This window comes from Trachymyrmex cornetzi, unplaced genomic scaffold (genome assembly GCF_001594075.2).
Source record: "Trachymyrmex cornetzi isolate Tcor2-1 unplaced genomic scaffold, Tcor1.1 scaffold138, whole genome shotgun sequence".
Lineage (NCBI taxonomy): Eukaryota > Metazoa > Arthropoda > Insecta > Hymenoptera > Formicidae > Trachymyrmex > Trachymyrmex cornetzi.
Genome location: NW_017295960.1, coordinates 2,006,496 through 2,026,430, shown reverse-complemented (window position 1 = coordinate 2,026,430; position 19,935 = coordinate 2,006,496). Strand labels below are relative to the sequence as shown.

Here is a 19,935-nt window from a genome sequence, read left to right as displayed (position 1 = left end):
ATAATTGTGTTTTATTTTATTTATATAGCTTAATGAATTAATAATTTTCGAGAATGATTTAATTGACATAAAATTAACTTCAGATGCTAATTTCAAAAAGTGGTATAAAAAGAATGGAAAAATGTGGATTTTTTTTATTGCTCTTTTCTGTTCTTGAATTTCTTGTAGAAAATGCGTATTTCTCACGAGTAATACTTGAGACGTATTTAAGGTGTTAGAATATTAACGTTACCTGGTGCCTGTCTGTGGCACTCACCATTACTTTGCCGCAAAGCATAGTATTGCACAACTAAGGTTGCACAGCGTATGGACGATCTCTTGCCGACGGAACAGCCGCATAAATAATTCCGCTTCTCTATTTTCGCTGAGGCTACGTTCGCGTTACCCAAATTGAAATTTTGCTAACTTTATGTTCGCGTGATATATGCGATAAAGCTAGAAAATACCACGGCTCTGGCTTATCGTACATTTACTATTAAGGGTAAACGGTTGTCGACAGTACTGTTACAGATATTGACAGCCTGTTGGTGAACTTTATATTTCATTTTTTTTTTACGGCCAACATGAAAAATGAAAATCGACGACAGCAAGCGATATTAATTTTTCAAATGTAGCTTGGTGGCTTTTGGTTCCCGGAAATTTGCTTTGCAGGACTACAAAAATTCAAATCTAAATCTTCGATGCTATTCTAGGTGGCATACCCGGCTTTCTTTTTTCAATGCTTCCTAATTCTTTTTCTATTGATATTATAACTTTTTTATTAATAAAGGTACATACATTTGCTTGATATCGTTATATTCCTCAATATCTAGCGTACTGATTGAAACAAAAAATTCTCTACAACGTATATGCATCTTGAAAATCTGTAAAAAAATATTATCTCAGGATCTTTACAAAGTGCTCATTTTTATAAAAGTTTTTAACTCGAAATTCAAATTAAGTTGGGTATGCTATACTCAAGTGTATCGTTCTCACAGTGTAACTTCGAAGAGTTAATAATTTAAGTTATCTTTCGTTATTTTTCTTTTGGTATTTTCCGTTTTTCTCTTTTACATACGATCTAAATTCTTTAGTGGAATTCATTCCAAAGAATTCAGAGGGCATACATTTACTAAACATTTATTCTGGATCTGTTTTTGCTCCAAATTAATTAAGTATTTATATCTACATTGAGAAAAACGTCTGGTTGAAAAATAGACGAATCAGAAGATTCCGATTATATCAATTGTCCCAACTAGAATAGTATTAGATTTAACCAGAAAGTTCTGATTCAACGTTTATTTTCAACCAGAATTCCAATTAATCCAACCAGATATTTTTCTAGCGATGTATCTATCCATTTTTTTTACCATTTCCACCGTGAGTTTTTATGAAAACTCACCGCCATTCAGATCAACCAATTCGAGTTTTTTCACGCACTTACTTTTATGATTCTGCAGTCGCGCCTGCCGGAGTAACCATTACCGGTCCGACCGAGGCGAAGGCGGACGACCAGGTGCTCATTACCTGCACGACGGAGAACTCGAATCCGCCCGCGGATATAAAGTGGACGGTGGACGGGCATAATTTCGAGAGCAACGCCTCGAAGACGGAGCTGGCACCGAACGGTGGCTGGATCACCAGCTCGAACGTGACGTTCAGCATTAATCGCAAGAGCCGCAGCATCGTCGTCATCTGCCACGCTTCCAACGCCAAGCTCACGGAGAATGTGGTCGGCACGCACACCATCAACGTGATATGTGAGCATTCCTCTTCTCTATCATACAATTTCGCCAGGCATTCGGTACAAGCACATCACGCGGGCACATTGCAGTTGTAACGAGACGGCGCTCTTCTCGCCCGCGGCGAAAATCTAATTTCCGTCCCGCGTCAAAGACTCGTACTGGATACACCGAAACTACTGTATGAGATATTTTACGGAAGGACCTTTCAATTGCCAATTGTCGATTATTAAATTTTTTAGCGGCCGCGCGTCAGATAAATCCTCGTTAAGATAAAAATGAGGTTGGATTAACATAATTAAAACGAAAAATGAAATTCAGTTCATTATTTACGCTCTTCGCTTCATTTACGAATGCAATTAATCCTCTTCATGGATATATTCTCGTTAAAGAGGAACCGACACATTTAATATATTTTTAATTAAAACGTAAACAACATATTAATATAATATAAAATAACATTATACGAAGATTTATTTCTTCTTTTAACTTTTGATTAAAAATGCTCTTTGCCACAGATAATGTACAATTCCAATGGGTATAATAAAATGAGCAAAGCTGTGTCCAAGATAAGTTAAAATGATTATTCCTAAAATGAAACATTATAACGCGTGCAAATACTCTTCTCAAACTGTTGAAAAAATCCTTTTAATGATCAATTTGTAACACATGTTTAGAAAATTGGGTAACGATGTTATTGTTGTTGTTCCCGGTGACATCTTCACGGCACGCGATGACAAATTAATCAACCACGCCACTGTTATCCGGAGTCCCAAAACACGCATACGCACACTATTTTGTGAATCGGATGGTCAGAATTCATTTAACATATTCGACATTACGTCATGTTGCGCGCATGATACACTCTCGCAATAATACAACCGTAATCGACCGACATTAATTTCCGCCATAAATAAATAATCCTTGTATAATCAACTGCGTTTTCAGTTTGTAATTACATGCATTAAAATTATTCGCTGTCTGAATATACTAAACAATTAGTGGCCTCCAATCAATATCGCGCTCGGCAATCCGAGACTATAACGAATGCCACTCGTGTTCAATAGCATAACTGAATTCAACAAATAATCCTTACAAATTATCATAAGCCTTTTACCGAATGTTCAGTGAACAGTGAGATGAAGTTGACAAACGAGGCAAAGACGAACGATAAACGCGCGTATTGTAGCGTGACAAAAATGAAGGAAAAACGTTTGTGTTCTTTTTTATTACACATTCGTTCCTGGTGTAAAAAATTTTTATATTGTATAAATTCTTTTTTCACTCACATTCGCGTTTTGGCTTTTGATAAAAGTATTTTTAAATCGTGCATGAGTATATATGTATATAATATCACTGAGAAAAATGTCTGATTGAATTAATTGGAATTCTGGTTGAAAATAAATGGATCAGAATTTTCTGGTTAAATCTACTAGAATTCTGGTTGAGATAAGGAATTCCGAATGGTACAATCAAAATCTTTTGATTCGTCAATTTTTAATAAGAGTTTTTCTCAGTGTAGCAAATATCAGAGATGCGTAATGCGTGAATATTTAAACAGTAATTAACCGGTTATGATTGACCTTATTCGATTTTATAGATCCACCTTCTAAATTAACCGTCACCGGATACGAAGAGGGCACAACGATAGTTGCTGGAACAGTGTTGAAGCTCATGTGCACCGCTACGGCGGGTAATCCATTGGCCACGTTAACATGGTACAAAAACGACCGCAAGGTACGTGAACTTACACAAAGGATCGTCGTAAATCTAGTAGTGGCGGATCATCTCATAAACTCAAAAGACACGAAACTGTAAATGCAAAACTCTCTTTTCTCATTTCTTCCAGTTTCAAATATTTTACCAATTATTGAAGACATGATAATGACGGAAGTAATCCATCTATTAATTTACTGGATTATACAATCCCAAATGCGTTTGTTTTTCTTAGGACTGACGCTTAATTAAATTTGGAAACAATCTTGCATCTGGAGATTAAAACTCCTCGTTATTTTAAATTCCTCGCAGTGTATTGAACAGAAATCTTAAAACTCGCTTTTTAAAGTTTTAATAATTACACAAAATAATTAATTCTTCTTGCGATTTTCTCAAATAGAAATTAGAATTTCAAATAGAATTTCGGGAAAGAATAATGAAAGTCGATAATTCGTATAAGAATTATTCATTTTAAATTTGATCTAAAAAATTTTATAATTTATATAGATTTTTTTCTGCACTTTTGAAGTTTTCTAATTTTTGCAAACATCTTGATCTCTAAATCAACTTTGAGACCCGCCACTGCGAATATAGATAGTTACGTTAACATTGTCTTATAATGTAGGTACTCGGCACAGTGAGACAGCGGAATCATGCTGTCTCGAGCGAGCTGGCGATACTCGTCAACGCGTCCGACAACAATGCCCACGTGCGATGCGAGGCGATGAATTCCGCCACCGAGATCCCCCTGCTTAAAGTTCTCGTGCTAAAAGTCCATTGTAAGATATGACTCATCCCGTATATTCATTATCAGAGTCCTTTTGTGTGTTTTTATCGTGGGGTCACTTAGATCGAGTGAGAGACGTTAAGTTTCTCCAGTAAGAAAAGCTAGCACATAGAAGTGATTGAACGACGTTATAATTACTCTCTTTTTCTTCACGTCGCGAGTCGCGAATCTCGGCGCAACGATATTTTAAATCGTCGACTTTTTCATCCTCTCCAGTTCCGCCCGAGAGGGTGAAGATTAACCGCGAGCCCCAGGATTTTCATGCCGGCCAGGAGGGACGCCTAATCTGCGAATCGAGCAGCAGCAATCCCGCCGCCGAAATGTCGTGGTGGAAGAATGGGATACCGGTACCCGGCACCAGAAACAGCACCAAGCCCGGATTACACGGCGGCTACCTCTCGTCCGTCGAGCTCACACTAGATTTAACCGAGGACATGAACGGCGAAGTGTACACCTGCGAGGCCAAGAACGCCGAATTGGGGAGATCTAGTCACGACGCTACGACACTGGATGTGCTATGTGAGTGTAGACCCTAAGTAGATCGCTCTTAACGACATAATCTGTACACCTGCGGAGATCAGCATTCATGCACGATCGTGCGCCCGACTATACGAGTAGTGCGAGTGCATTCAACCCGGAAATCTCCGCAGAGCGCGAATGCACGGTAGTATCCCTTTCTATCTCCCTGGATATATTGGATTCCGCTCTGGTATAAATTTATTTGCATTTTATTCACCATACTTCGTCTGTACAATAACAACGGTGTAAAATAACAATCAATCGAAGCACAAATGAGTCGAAAAGAATGCATAGATGAGACTGTGAAGGGAGAACAATTAATCTGCTATTTATTTTTATAAGCTTGTTATAAAAACATATTAAAAATACACTGATACGCACGTCATATTAAAAAATATTAAATATATAGTATATAGGTAATAAATAGATATGTAAATTTAACAGCCTTTCCATCCTTTTTAAAATTGTAATCTTGCTACTCGAATGACAATATATGGATTGTTTAAATTTTTTATAATATGATATATATATGCATGTACATGTATAGGATATAGATAATTCACTGGGAATTATTTAGGCAAAAAAGATCTAGCTTTGACCGTCATAGGCCCGAATATGCTTATACTTAGTATTTAAATTTTTTAATTGCACGATTATATCCAGAAAAAATGGAAAAGGTAAAATTATATAACTAACATTCAAAGCTTTGTATAAACGAAAAAAATAAAGCTTTATTAAATAGTAATTTTAAAAAGATTTCTTTACATTTTTTTTTTTCGCAATATTATATGTGTTTATTTAACAATTATATCAAACGTATATATTCGTTCTTTTAATATCTTGCTTAATTATGAAAATAAAATACCATAACGAACTTATTTTTTTTGTTCCTCAGACAAGCCGATATTCTCGCCGTTGGACCCTTACGAATTAACCGGTCTGGAAGGAGAGCCTTTTGTAATTTCCGTATCGGCAAGGGGCAATCCGAACACGACGGAATACACGTGGACAAGGGATGGTCTACCGTTGGGTAGTAGCGGTAAGAGAATAACAGCACACGGTTCTACGTTAAATATCACGAGATTGGATCGTCATGACGCCGGTACATACATTTGCGAAGCGCTGAACAAGGAAGGAACCACCTTTTACCAGCTAAATTTGACCGTGCAGTGTAAGTGAACAATATTACTGCATCAGTTTGTAAATAAATTTTATTACAATATCATCACGATTAATTTCATGCTAAAAGAAATTAGCAGTATTTGATATCTTAAAAAATTGTATTGACTTTAATATCTATTTGTACACAACTAAAGTCTGTTTCTCACACGATTTTCTAAATTTTTGCTGAATTTTATATAATTATTTTATAATCTTTCTTTAATCTTCTCTATAATATCTTTTTCCCTTTCTTTCTCTCATAATTATTTTTTCAGATATCAAGCGATTCTAAAAAATATTTTTAATATATTATTCTCGCTAATATGTGTAATATCCTATTTTATTTATTACGAATTATATACATAAAGAATGTTATTTTAATTATTTATACAATTTCCTATCTCTAATTTTTTGTCGAATTTCTTATAATTACTTTAATCTTTTTTAATATTTTTTTTCTCTCTCTCTCTCTCTTCCTTCTACAGTGATTTTTTAGACATCAAGTGATTTTAAAAAGTCTGTTAATGTATGTCTAAAATTGTTCTCGTTAATATGCGAATCATAACTCATCATTTTATTCACTATATTCTACAGATCCAGCTAAAATCAAGCGTACTTCCTCGTCAGGGATAGTTTATCCACCAGGTATCGAAGCAAAGCTGTTTTGTGAAGTCGACGGCAGTCCGATCGGCGACGAGTATGTCACATGGCAGAAAATAGGATCGAATCCTGAGCTGCCGGGACGTTACTCGACATCATTCATTAATCGGACGTCGTATCTTCACATAGAAAATCCCAGCCAAGAAGACGTTGGCGAGTATCGATGCAAGGTCAACAACGGCATTGGCAACATAACATCGGATCCTATTCTATTTATTACTAATTGTACGTGAAGAATTTTATTTTAATTATTTACAATGATAATACTGGCGAATTCTAAGTGAGAAATTTTAAGCGTGAATGGACGATAAAAGTTGGATGGATTCAGTTTAATAATAATTTTAGTAATTTAAATATTATGGTGTCATACGGTAATTTAATTGCTGTATATCGTGTGAATTTAATTAATTATAATACATCATTTAGTAATGGTTTTAACTGTTACTATATTTTTAGAAAAAAATAAACACGAGCAATGAATTTAGCAAGTGAAACAAAAATTGAAAAATTTTTGTGTAAAATACTAATAATAATGACTACTAATATTTATTTAAGCTTAATATTTATACAATAAACGATTATATTAATAGCTTAGTGAAAAGTATCCTAATTATAGATATTAATAATTGAATTTACAATGTTATTATTACAATAATTGTGCTTTAGCCAATATAATATTAATAATAGTCAATAATAGTTAATAATAAGAAGTCGCTGGCTTTATAATTGTTGCAAAAATATCGTTTAATTATATCGTAATAAAAAAAGCAGTTATAGATGTACACGTGGAATATATGCGAAACTTCTCGAAATATATTCGTGCGCGCGATTCATGTATCGGAAAGCGCGTAATAAAGAATTTACTGGTACTTTTATGCGCAGTTAAACCAGAAATGACGAACACCCCGCTGACGCGAAAGGCAGCGGCGAACAAAGGAATAAACGTCCAATTGTTCTGCAAAGCGCGAGGATCTCCATTGCCGCATTTCACTTGGATCTTCAATGGGAAAACTTTATTGCCGAATGCAACCGAGGATAAATACAGTATCACTCACAGCGATGTAAGTCGCTTTATAAGATGTACTTATCTCTTAAATAACGACTTCCTTTACTAGTATATCTTCTTTAGAGCACCTAGGCTCCATAGTATTGTATCGCGTACTGTAAATCTTGTTCTTCGTTTAACTTCGAACGAATTTCGCTTTGATAGAATTTCCATGTCGGACATAGTTAAGGAGATATTTACCGTTGCAAGTTTGAAAGTTGTAAAGAGGTCACAACACCCAATTAAAATTTTGCCGAGAGGAACGATAACTGTATTATTACAAGAACTATATACTCGAAAGACAGTTACGCATTCGAAATATCTTTTTGATTTTGATGTCTTAATAATATTTGCATCCTTAATGATAAAGTAATAATTCGTCTCTACGTTTCCTAGCTGTCGGAACTCTATTCGGAAACAACGTTGACCATCTACAAAGTGAGATCGCAGGATTACGGAAAGTACGAATGTCTTGCCCAAAACAAAATGGGACATTCCACAGAAAATATACTTTTGGACGTCACTTCACCGCCGGACAAACCGAGCGACTTAGAAGTCTACAACTATACGCACGACTCGGTCACGTTGATTTGGAAACGCGGTTTCGACGGCGGTTTGCCGACGTCTCATCAAATACGATGGCGACAAGCGCTGGATTACGACGATCGCTATCACTACCTGGACGTTTTGCCCGGCGAATACAAGGCTACTATATCCGGCCTGTCGCTAGGGACTTATTACGTATTTAGCGTAAAGGCCATCAACGAAAAGGGAGACAGCGGTTTCTTACCAGATCTCGTCAAAGTCCAGACGCTTCGTAAGTTGTAGATAAACACCGTAGATCGCTTCACTACTCGACAATAGCAAAAACAGCTTTCCATTATAGTATGACGTAATTAACAGAAATCATAATCATAAAGATCATTCTCATGAAGATTATAGTTTTTTTTCTCGTAAGCGAAATATCTGTACTAGGTAGTACTAAGTTATTCACACTACATGATAGAAAATAACAGCTTGCTAAATCATTATGCAGATCATCGAGACATAATTAAACGCGATTGCCTCGCATCCACATAATTAATTGTATTCGGTAATTGGGTTGATCGTGTATTATGTTACGTATATTTAGTGCGTCTCGTGAATGTTCGCATGGCATTATATCGTGGGTTAGTTGTAATAAAGTACATTGGACATTACGTAGCATAGCATATACAATATCATACGTATAACGCAGTGATTTTCAGCATGATTCATTCCAATGGTATCAGTACGGTGACGCTTAGCCTTGAAATTTTTTCGAAATTGTATTTCTCCAAATGCTTCTAATTCCAAGTTAGATAAATATTGCAGGCTTGATAAGAAAATTACCATTGAAATTTGGAAATTGAACTGTATGTAACTACCGCGCATTATTATGGTTATTTTATAATGTAGAAAGACAAGTTACTTGCTTTTTTATAGGGATGTATTGAGCAAGTACTTAGTTGCTACTTGACTTATCTAGTTGTAAAATCCAATGGCTGTAAAATCCAATAACCGACGTTACAGCATTCGCAATAGCCGAGGATTTCGAAGTTGAACGTGTAACTAACAGTAGACACATTGCATGAATAACATAAACCGGTGATGGGGCATTGGCTTGGGTTACAGGCGAGGCGCCACCAACCGAGTTGACATCAAGCGAGAATAGTTCCTCCTACATCATCGTCATTATCATCACTGTTTCCGCCTCTGCTTGCCTACTCATTGCCGCAACCATAGTCTTTGCTACAATAAAATCGAAAAAGAAGGTCCAACGTACCGGTAAATATAATATCTATCATGTGTTCTTTCTCTCCTTTATTTCTCTAGGCCCGAATAACGAGGAAAACCTGCCGGATGTCCTCTCGGAAAAGGGTGACTTTCCGATGAATTATATCTATACGTTAGCAGCGACTTCCGTCATCATTTTTATCGTTAATGTCTTCATCATGTCGTGGTACATAATACGAAAACGAAATAAAACTCGTAAGTTTGTGACCAACAATACTTAGCGCGTATGCGCTTCAAATTATAAGATTTAGCCCAACGTTCAGCTACAGCCATGGCAGAAGATGAGTTTACTTTCCTAGCCAATTTTGAAAGAGATTTTAAAGTAAAATGAAAATTACACACTATACCATACATTTAATCTAATTAAAATGTTTAAGGAATGGTCTAACTTCAATTATATCAATTAAATAAAGCTAATTAATCATACTAATATAAATATATAGCTATGATATAATAGACTGATAAAGTTACAAAAATAATGAATTCATGATTATAACTTTGTTAAGATTACCGTTATGTGTCTTTTCTTGTTCATATACGTTATCAAAAATATTCGCGATTTACTTGTACAGTTACAAAAATAAAATTATATTGTTTCTCTTAAAATCTCGTGGAGTGAAATATCATTCGAAGAGACTGAAAATTGTCCTAAAAAAAGAGTGAAAATATCTTGTTCAAGAGTAGCAGATTTTCACTTTTTTTAAAGTGATTTACTCTTTTTAAAGTGATTTACTCTTTTGGAATGAGATTCACTCCGAAGTTAAGGAGTGAAATCTCAATCCCTTTTTTTGGAGCGAGTTTCCATCTATCCTGATATTACATTCCAAAAAAGGAATTAAGATTTCACTCCTTTAGAGTGAATCTCATTTCAAAAGAATAAATCTCGCTCTAAAAAGAGTGAAAATCTGCCTCTTTTGAACAAAAGTGGCCGTATTTTCACTCTTCTTTTAAAACAGGCTAAATTTTTCAGTCTTTTCGAGTGAGACTTCACTTCACGAGATTTAGAGAGTTCAATTAAATTAATCTTCTGTACGCGGCCGTGTAGCCTTACCATTCGCATCTCACTTTGCTAATCACACATGTTTAACGTATGTTATTTTTGAATAGGCATTAATAAGTCGCAGACCGCGGATATGTACGCACCGTCCACCGTCAATGGCGACACCATGACTGGCGAATTAAGTTCGATGTCGGACGAGAAGAGCGACGTTAACTTCGACGCTAATGATTACGTGGTCAGTGCCATCAGTCAGTATGTTCTTAGTAACAAGTAATTCCGGAGGGTAGGTTTGAGTTCTAGCAACACTTTTTCTGTTCCGCTCCCCCTATTAGTTTCGCTACTCTCGCTCTCGCTCCTTTTTATCATTTGGTTTCTATGTTTTTTTCACAATTCCGTTTTATCTTCTAACGCAAGATGTTGTGATAAGCAATAGAATGAGCAGAATAACGATACTGTTATTTCCCCTTGCTGTCAATTTTAATTTTATTTTTCAACCGTTTATACAATATGTATCGCACTATTTAAGCATGATGTTACTTCAGTTATCGATTATTTAAAAGCTACGCGAGGCCCTGCTTACGTGCCCAGTAAAATCTATAGAAACCTGAATACGAAGCTAACTTTAATAATTTGAAGTTAAACTACTGTTTTTTTTTTTTTTCAAATTGCAGTTATTTTTGCAGCTTTCGCATAACGTAGCACGTACTTTCATTTTCATATAAAATCCTGATATTGTTTTATAATATGTCATCACCTATATTTGTCATAATGACCTCATATCATTCGATCGCAGAGTTTGGCTAAAGGTAACTACCCTCAGGTAAATCTAACGTATCTCTTAAACTCAAAACATAGCGCTATGATTATAACAGTCTTATTAGTTAAATGCTCGCAACATCTTAATCCAATAAGATTTTACGGTTTTATCAATTCTTCATAAAATCACTCTAACTTGGCTTTTTAAATCATTAAACACTTGCTTTCTTTCTCGCAGTAGTATCAGACCTCGTGTATAATGGAAGTAAGAGTAGTAATGAGAGAGTAATAAAATATGATGAACCGCGCACGATGTTAAAATTCAATTGTGACCGATGTTCAAATTCAATGAAGAGAAAAAAAAACTAGTTTTAACTTTATTTTCACGTTATTTTATGGCATTAAAAAATGTAATTTATATAATTCACCGGAATGACGTGGAATTGAATGTCATGATGTTGATCTGTAAATGAAAATGAAAAGACTATGTTTCTTTATCGATACATACAATAAAAAATATACCTGCCGATGTATAAAAATTATTTTTTTTTAAGTAAATAATCCGAAGATACTTTACAATTTTTAAACCAATAAATTCAGAGAAAGATTATATTTCACGCAAAAATAATATAGTAAAAAATAATTTTAAAATTCTGATAAAATTTACATTTTTGGTTTCTATTCGGTTATTGTTTGGTTTTCATTATTTTATTATTTATTATTTATTTAGTTAAAAATTTTTTTATTATTTTTTATTATTTTATATTCTGTTAAAGATAGGATTAACGAATTTTTCACGCACGAAATATCAAATTTATTACTATCGATCGAACGAGAATGTAATACGAGAATATAACGCGTATAGCTTATTTTTTCCGATTCGCGGTAAACTCGCTTTTCCGGGATAATGCCGAGTTAATTAATCGACGATCGAACAAATTTACTTACCAGTCGTTACACTGTTGCCGCTATTTCTCCGTCGATGTTCCTATCGCTCGAAATAGTCACTGAGGTGGATAATAGTCAATTGGAAGCACTAAATAGCTAATTATCGTCGCGAATACTAATTAACGGGACATGACGATCGTTCGCCACTTTGTATAGCACATCCGGTGTTTGTTGCACTCGTGACGAAAAAAATAACGCAATATGCGACAATCGATCGTCCGATCGCGACTTTCGGCGTTCATTATGCGCGACGTAATGACGAGCGTTGAGCGAGAAATTCGGAACGCGCGCGAACATGCTGATTCACATAACAAAATTGTCGAGCTGGCTATTAGACAGTTTAATTTTTATTTCTCATTAATTAGAGTTCATAATCGAGTACTTTAATCGATCTGATCGTATCTGATGCGCGATTTGGAAGGACAGACACAACATATGACGCGTCTTGAGAAGCATTCATTTCCATGAATACTGAAAATAGAAATGGTTGAGATTGTAGAACAACGCGATTAATTGCAATCGTACTTTATTAATTAATATGTAATACAGTCCGGTGCTCACCCGTCGTTCCTTTCGGTGTTTCCGACGTTTGCTGTATATACTTGCGACACGTTCGGGACGAACATGAAGCGCGAGACGTAGTGAAGTCGACGTTCTCTGGCGCCATATGCATGCCGCGAAGTTAGGAAGAACTCGAAACGCGCGTCGGCAACTTCACGCGGACCTCATCACTGCGAACCGCGCGCGCGAATTCTGTTCTTCGATTAGAAAAAGATAAAGAGTAAATACGCGGAGAGAATTTTCTCTTAGAATTTAGCTATAATATTTCATTATTGTCAAGTTGTCCCAAGTTTATTACCAAACGTAATGAAATTTGTAATGAATTTTGCGGTAAAAAATAACGAAAAATTCTCTCCGTGTAGAACCGAGATTAAAATTAATCTAAAGAGAGCCGGAACACAAATCTTTATGTCTTATACATAACGTATAATGCATAGGAGTAAAGCATAAGAAATTCAACCAATTAGTCTTTTATTTCATCGAAAAAAAAAGGAAATGAAAGACTTTGATCGATTTATTTTCATATGCATATTATTAGGTGTTAAACTTAATTCCTGCCGTTTTTCGTCTCCAAAATTATTTTATTTCGAAGGGAAGATGAATGAATATCTTAATCAAAGTAATTTCCTCCATTTTCTACTTTATTACTAATTAATAATACTTTATCAATAATACTTTGATCAAGGTATTTCCCTTCGAAACAAATCAATTTTGAAGACGAAAAACGGTAGGAATTAAGTTTAACACCTATACATTATTCGTTATACAAGACTTTGTGCTCCCGCCTTTATATTGGTGGAATCGGGCCTTAAGACGACATCGAATAACGTGATTAATCTTGCGTGTGCGTTGACATAAATTCTACATTACAGTTGCAAGCTGATTGCAAGTTTGTTGCGATAGCCAACATGAAGCGTTTATTTCAAAATGCAAGCTTCAAATTGACTATCGCAACAAACTTGCCATTGACTTGCATCTAATGTAGAACCGGCTTAATACAACACGATGTTTATCCGTTATTGGTTTCAGCATTTCCAATGTTTATTCCACTTGCGACGCGTTCGAGAGCAAATAGCGCGGACGCTTTGCCATTACGTGCACCGTGATATAAGGAAGGATTCTAAACTTACGACAATTTTACGCGAATCCGTGAAATATTATCGAAAAAATTGAGAGTTACTGAACGCCACAATTGATGCAAATATCTATTTATTTAACGCGATGAGCTTCGAATGAATAACTACCACCGAAATCCCGCGTTTTTTAACAAATAGACAATGCCCATGGATGACGCGGGACGCGAACTCGACCGAAAAGAATAAGCGCGCGAGTAACGCGACATCGAATGACGTGATTAATCTCGCGTGATCGTATACGTTGGTATAATATAACACGATGCTCACCCATAGTTTGTGTCGGCATTTCCGACGTTTATTGCACTTGCGACGCAATCGGGATGAGCGAGTAGCGCGAGATGCAGCGAGCCGACATGGACGCTTCGGTGCCATTTATGTGTACCGCGCGACGTTGGCAACGTTTCGAAACGCGCGCCAGCAACTTCACGCGGATCCGCGTCACCACAAACCGCGCGCGAGAATTTAAAGAATACAAAGTTATTAAATGCACGCTGTCAGATATTAAAGAAGCAACGGCTGCGTTCAGCAGAGAAAGCAGCTTTGCAACTGTTGTAAAATTCTTCAATACGATTGGTCTTGCTCTTAGTTCCTCATTGGATCTAAATGTATAAACCAATCATATTTAAGAATTTTACAACAGTTGCAAAGCTGCTTTCTCTGCTGAACGCAGCCAATGGCAATTCCAATTGTAGAAAATGATAATCTCTCGGAATACCTTTCTTTTACTAATTTACAATATTTAATCTATTTGCATTACTTGCATACCAATTTATTTCAAAGTTGCATTTAAAAAAATCGTCTAATCTTGTCTGGAATTTTAAATAAAAATACCTGGAAAAAATCCGGGAATTCTTAAAGAATTTTTTACAAGATTTCAGTAAAGCTATTTCTTGTAAATGCCACAATTGATGCAAACATCTGTTTATTAATTATTGACGCGATAAGCTCCGAACGAATAACTAACGCCGAAAATTCTGCATTTTTTAACAAATAGATAAAATAGACCGTAAATGGATAACGCGGGACGAGAACTCGACCGAAGAGAAACGCGCCACTAACGCGACGTTGAACAACGCGATTAATCTCGCGCGAGTGTACACGTTAATACAACACGATGATTACTCGTCGTTTCGGTATTTCCGTTTATTGCATTTGCGACACACGCATTCGGGATGAGTAAACATCGCGACATGCAATAAACTGAATAAACCGCCGTTTTGGCACGTTCTTTATATGTTGCGCGACATTAGAAAATAATCGAAGCGCGTGCAGGCAACTTCACGCCGTTCCGCGAATCGTGAAATATTATTTTTTAAAATTAATAAAAAATTAATGTATTATATTCAATTAATATTCGATACTACAATTAACGCAGGAATCCATTTGGTGTGCGATGAATTTTGAAGGGGTAAACGATGTGGAAACGATGCGTCCTTTAATAAATAGATTATCTTATCCCGCTGAACACAAACTATTAGTAACATCAAATTAATATTATAATATTATAATTTCCTCAATGATGTAACTGTTATGTACAATATGTATGTTATATACAATATGTATTATACAACATTTATATTGTTGGCTAGGAAATTGTAACATTGGACTGCGTTCAGAAACTTCAATTGTATTTACACTGAAAAAAAGAGTCTGGTTGCATTAATTGAAATTCTGGTTAAAAGTGAACAAATTAAGATTTTTTTGGTTTAAAAAAGAATTTTAATTTACATGATTAGAATGTTCTAGTTTGTCCATCTTCAACCAGAAATTGTTCTCAGTGCATATATCGTTTTATCCTTTTAATCCGTTTAACATTCGATGAACATCAAAGATAAAATGATAACATGCTATATTTCTGAATGCATTTTTGATATAATGTTACTGTTAGTTTGTGTTTAGCGGGTACATTACATATCCGTAGATGTTCGAGACGAAGGAAAGCACAATATCGGAGAACGTGGTTAATCTCGATCGAGTCGATTTGACACACTATGGCGATTGCATGATACTGTAGACATTCACAAGATACGCTATCCTTCGTCGAGAAAAATACATAAAATGTGCGAGCAAAATTCTTAGCGCGAATCTACGTTGTACGACTACAAACAAAACGTTTAAAATAGCAAGCTAAACGAAATAAAATGAGCGGATATCGGAGCCAGCTTCGTAATAAAATTTCTCATTGTTATTAATTATTAATAATTATTAATTCCTGCCGTTTGTCGTCTCCAAAATTGATTTGTTTCGAAGGGAAGATGAATGAATACTTCAATCAAAGTAATTTCCTCCATTTTCTACTTTATTACTAATTAATAATACTTTATTAATAATACTTTGATTAAGGTATTTCCCTTCGAAACAAATCAATTTTGAAGATGAAAAACGGCAGGAATTAAGTTTAATACCTAATAATTATGCATTCAGACTTAACATACAACGATTAAAACTAATTTTCGATTAGGTGTCACTAATTATAGATGATTACAGATTTTATGATTATGTTATTAATTTATTATTAATAATACAATATTAAATGTTATTAATAAATCGCTAATTATAAGCTTATTATAAGTCGATTATATTATTAATTAGATTAGTAAAATTAATTAAATTATTATACTACTTGATACTTTAAATATTGTTAATATTATCTTCGTAAAATTAGCACGAAGATTTGAAATGGAAATGAAGTTAATTGTAAATGTTAATAAATGCAAATTGAATATACATTTTAGCGGTTGAAGTATTATCGCGTTAATTATCGATATTCTAATTCTAATACTACCAAGATATAAATAACTCACTCTCTCTCTCGCTCTTTTCTACTCATACTTTCACTGGAAAGGATCTCAAGTACAAGCAGACACTTGTTGAAACTTGTATTAATATATTAATTACAAAGAATGGCATGAAATGCAAAGAATTAAATTATTTATGTATAAAAATTACTTATTATATTATTTTCATATTTATATTTAAAGTCTAGTGATAGAAACAGTATGTAACAAAATAATTCTTTTAGATATTCTATTATATCAGAAACAATATATATAATGCATATCGATTGCATTAATATAAGAGAAATTTTGTGATTTATTGGAGCAAATTTTTGAAACAAATAGATTTATCTTCCGGAGCCCGTTTCATGTCCGTCTGTGTTATTTGCGAAATGTAACCGGATATCGGACCACAAATCACAAATCAATTTGTCGTTCAATTTGTTGTATAACAGGACGAGGGGCGCAAAACCGCAGCTAGCACGTATTTAATAGATCAAACTATGCAGGATTTCGGGAAAGGCGGTTTAGAGATGCAGGTTCATCAGGGCACCCTCGGTCGTCGCAGCAATCACATGCAAACGTCCATGAACATGGACTCGCCGCCGCAGCGGACCACCGCCAGCGGGACTCTCTCAGGTACGTGTAAGTATCAATAAATACAAATTATATAAATACAGTACGATCCGCTATATTTTTTTGTACGTTACACGTAAATTTTAATATACATCGTTACTACAATTTTAAATATATCACTCTTCGGTGCCACTTTCAGTATAGCATATCCAGCTTCTTCCTCCAATTTTTTCAATTTTTCCCATTGCATTTTTCTATTAATAAAAATATATACATATTTGTTCATGTTATATTCTTTAATGTATAATGTTTGGAGTGAAAAAAATGTTTACTTTTAAAATACGTTTATTTTTATGAAAGTTATAAACAATCGAATTTGCTGGGTATGCCGTAACGAGCTTATTGTTTCTGTAGTGCGGCATCGAAAGGTTAAAAAAAATTCATATCATTTTTAATGATAAATTACAAATTAATAAAAATTTATTAGTAAATATCATTTTTAATTTTCGACGGTAAGAAATGTAGGCTGCGTATTCCGTAAATCGTATGATTATGACATAACATTCTATCCGTGTTCATTGAATATTAAACATGGATAAAGTGATACATCATGTGTCCTAAAGCACTAAGAGATAATATAAAGAAAAATGTCGGAATCCTAGACACGAAATTTGACGGATTGCAGTGTCATAAATCATAACGACATATATGGAATCCGCTGAATTTTCATTATTGTCTCTCCGGCAGTATCTAACGTCAATGTAGCTTTTCGTGTCACCTCTTAAAAACTTGTCTTCATCTAATGTTACAGTGTCGAAGTCGAGTTACATCGGCAATCCGAGCCCGGCGCCGCCCAACGACGTGAGCTTCTACAGCGTGGAGATGGACAATGGCGGTCGAGGCTACATGGGCTACGACGGGAATCCGAGTCCGGCGCCACCCGCCATCGATCCAACCGGCGGACCTTACTATCCCTCGTCCATGGGTTCGACAGGTCACATAATGGGTGGGCACATGACGGGAGCCAGCACCGGCACCCTGACGCGCACCAGAACGCTGCCACGTCCCGTGCCACCGCCCGACGTCACCGTGATGACCGCGGGCACCAAGTCGCCGATACCGCCATCGGTGCCGCCGCCACCCGCCACGTTCGCCCGTGCCGGTGCCAACAACGGAGGTCCTCATTCGCATCCCCATTCGCATCCGCCGCCGCCGTCCTGCCAGAGTCATCCGCTGTCGACGTTTGCGGCGACGCCTAGTTACTCCGACATCGACGGTCATCTTGTCTGAGGCTCGCCAATCTTCGGGCCCAGCTCGACGCGCGGCAAATATCGTGCCGTCGCTCAGAACGACGACGAGGACCGTCAACCAACCACGGTCACGGAGAGGAGCACGCGTCTCTGAACAACGCAGAGCGTCGTATGATGATGGATCCTCCTCTGAATCGTCCACCTCATTCGCATCGTCATTGTTCATCTCCCTAAACGACAGCGAAGAGGACGAGCGCGGCGACGGCTCACGAACTACGGTGTCGCGGCTGAAGGCCCTGGCACTCATCATCATGCGCCTGAACAATCTCCGAGGACTCTGTTTGGTGCACAAGAACGAAAGTACGACGAAGTGTGTAAATAGAGAAAGACAAAAACAAAGAGAAAATAAGAACGTTGATGCGGGACGAGAGAGTGGTGCACCAGGTTCACGCTGTAAACAGCCTTTCCCTTCCACGCGGTTACTTCCTAGAAAGGAGACACGCGCGGGGCTCTCCTACGCGATTGAATTCTAATCTTAGGGATACATGTATGTATAATTGAATGCTCGATAAGGAGTGATCTTGGAGAAGGAGAGAGAAAGAGAGAGAATGACCGCGCGATCCAACACCCGCGAGCGTTCTCCAAAAAGCTCGAGGATGGTTCTACCGTTCCTCCTCCGCTATTCTGCCTTTCCCTCCCCTCATCTTTATCGTTTTCCCTGCTCTAATTCTTCGTCTTTGTCCGCTCGCCTTAGCGTTATTTAGCGTACTCGCTAAACAGCGACGTAATCACGACGCATCGAACGATCGAGCTCCAAATCGACGCACCGATCGTCGAGGAAAGTATATTTTTTCTGTAAATACACGCATGATCTGAGAGATAGACGAGAGAACAACCCCATGATAATTTTGTTCTTCGATTACTTTGTGCACGTCAGCACATATGCTTCTCGTCATAGCGATTATGTTTAGATATCACTATGCTGATATCGACAACTGTCGGGAAATCCGCGAGAGATCTTTGAAATATCAATATGGGGAATGACTTTCCTCGCTCTGACTGTGACTGACGCCGAAATACATAGATATTACCAAATTTCTAAGTATGCAATCAAACTTCACGATCAACAGTGACATTATTGTTACTATAAATATCATGGAATATATTATCTTTTGGCGCTAGAATAACCAATATTATATCATGATTTAAAGCTTGGAAGAAAAAAATAATATATATATTCAGATTACATGTTTTTAATATTTTATTTCTATTATTTTTCTAGTTAGAGGTTGTAATTATTATAAAATAAATCTCTATTCCAAAAATTAACTCATAGAAAACAAGCAAGTTCTTGCAAGCTTTTTTAATGCACAAAATTGTCCATCTGTCTTCCAATTTGACGTTGATTATTCTAGTTCCAAGATACTGATCTCATCGGGGGTATCAGGTTTTTATAATTACGACTGTCGCGCAAGATCAGAAATATTGATTTCTAAAATATTGATAG

General features: G+C 36.1%; 1 protein-coding gene across 4 annotated transcripts in view; it reads left to right on the top strand.

Moving 5' to 3' along the window:
- sns (sticks and stones) overlaps positions 1-19,611 on the top strand; it is a 342,172-nt gene extending 322,561 nt beyond the window's left edge. Inside the window, exons 7-18 of one of the 4 annotated variants that reach the window (XM_018522900.1) lie at positions 1,440-1,739; positions 3,322-3,458; positions 4,063-4,216; positions 4,441-4,743; positions 5,639-5,914; positions 6,499-6,789; positions 7,447-7,625; positions 8,006-8,426; positions 9,464-9,619; positions 10,532-10,659; positions 17,058-17,247; positions 17,990-19,611. In XM_018522900.1, coding sequence (XP_018378402.1) covers positions 1,440-1,739; positions 3,322-3,458; positions 4,063-4,216; positions 4,441-4,743; positions 5,639-5,914; positions 6,499-6,789; positions 7,447-7,625; positions 8,006-8,426; positions 9,464-9,619; positions 10,532-10,659; positions 17,058-17,247; positions 17,990-18,468 — 3,014 coding nt within the window. In that variant the 3' untranslated portion in view covers positions 18,469-19,611. Of the gene's footprint in view, positions 1-1,439; positions 1,740-3,321; positions 3,459-4,062; positions 4,217-4,440; positions 4,744-5,638; positions 5,915-6,498; positions 6,790-7,446; positions 7,626-8,005; positions 8,427-9,262; positions 9,416-9,463; positions 9,620-10,531; positions 10,660-17,057; positions 17,248-17,989 lie in introns of all 4 variants that reach the window. The other 3 variants (XM_018522903.1, XM_018522901.1, XM_018522902.1) reach the window with 3 other exon arrangements.
- Positions 19,612-19,935: the final 324 nt, after the last annotated feature.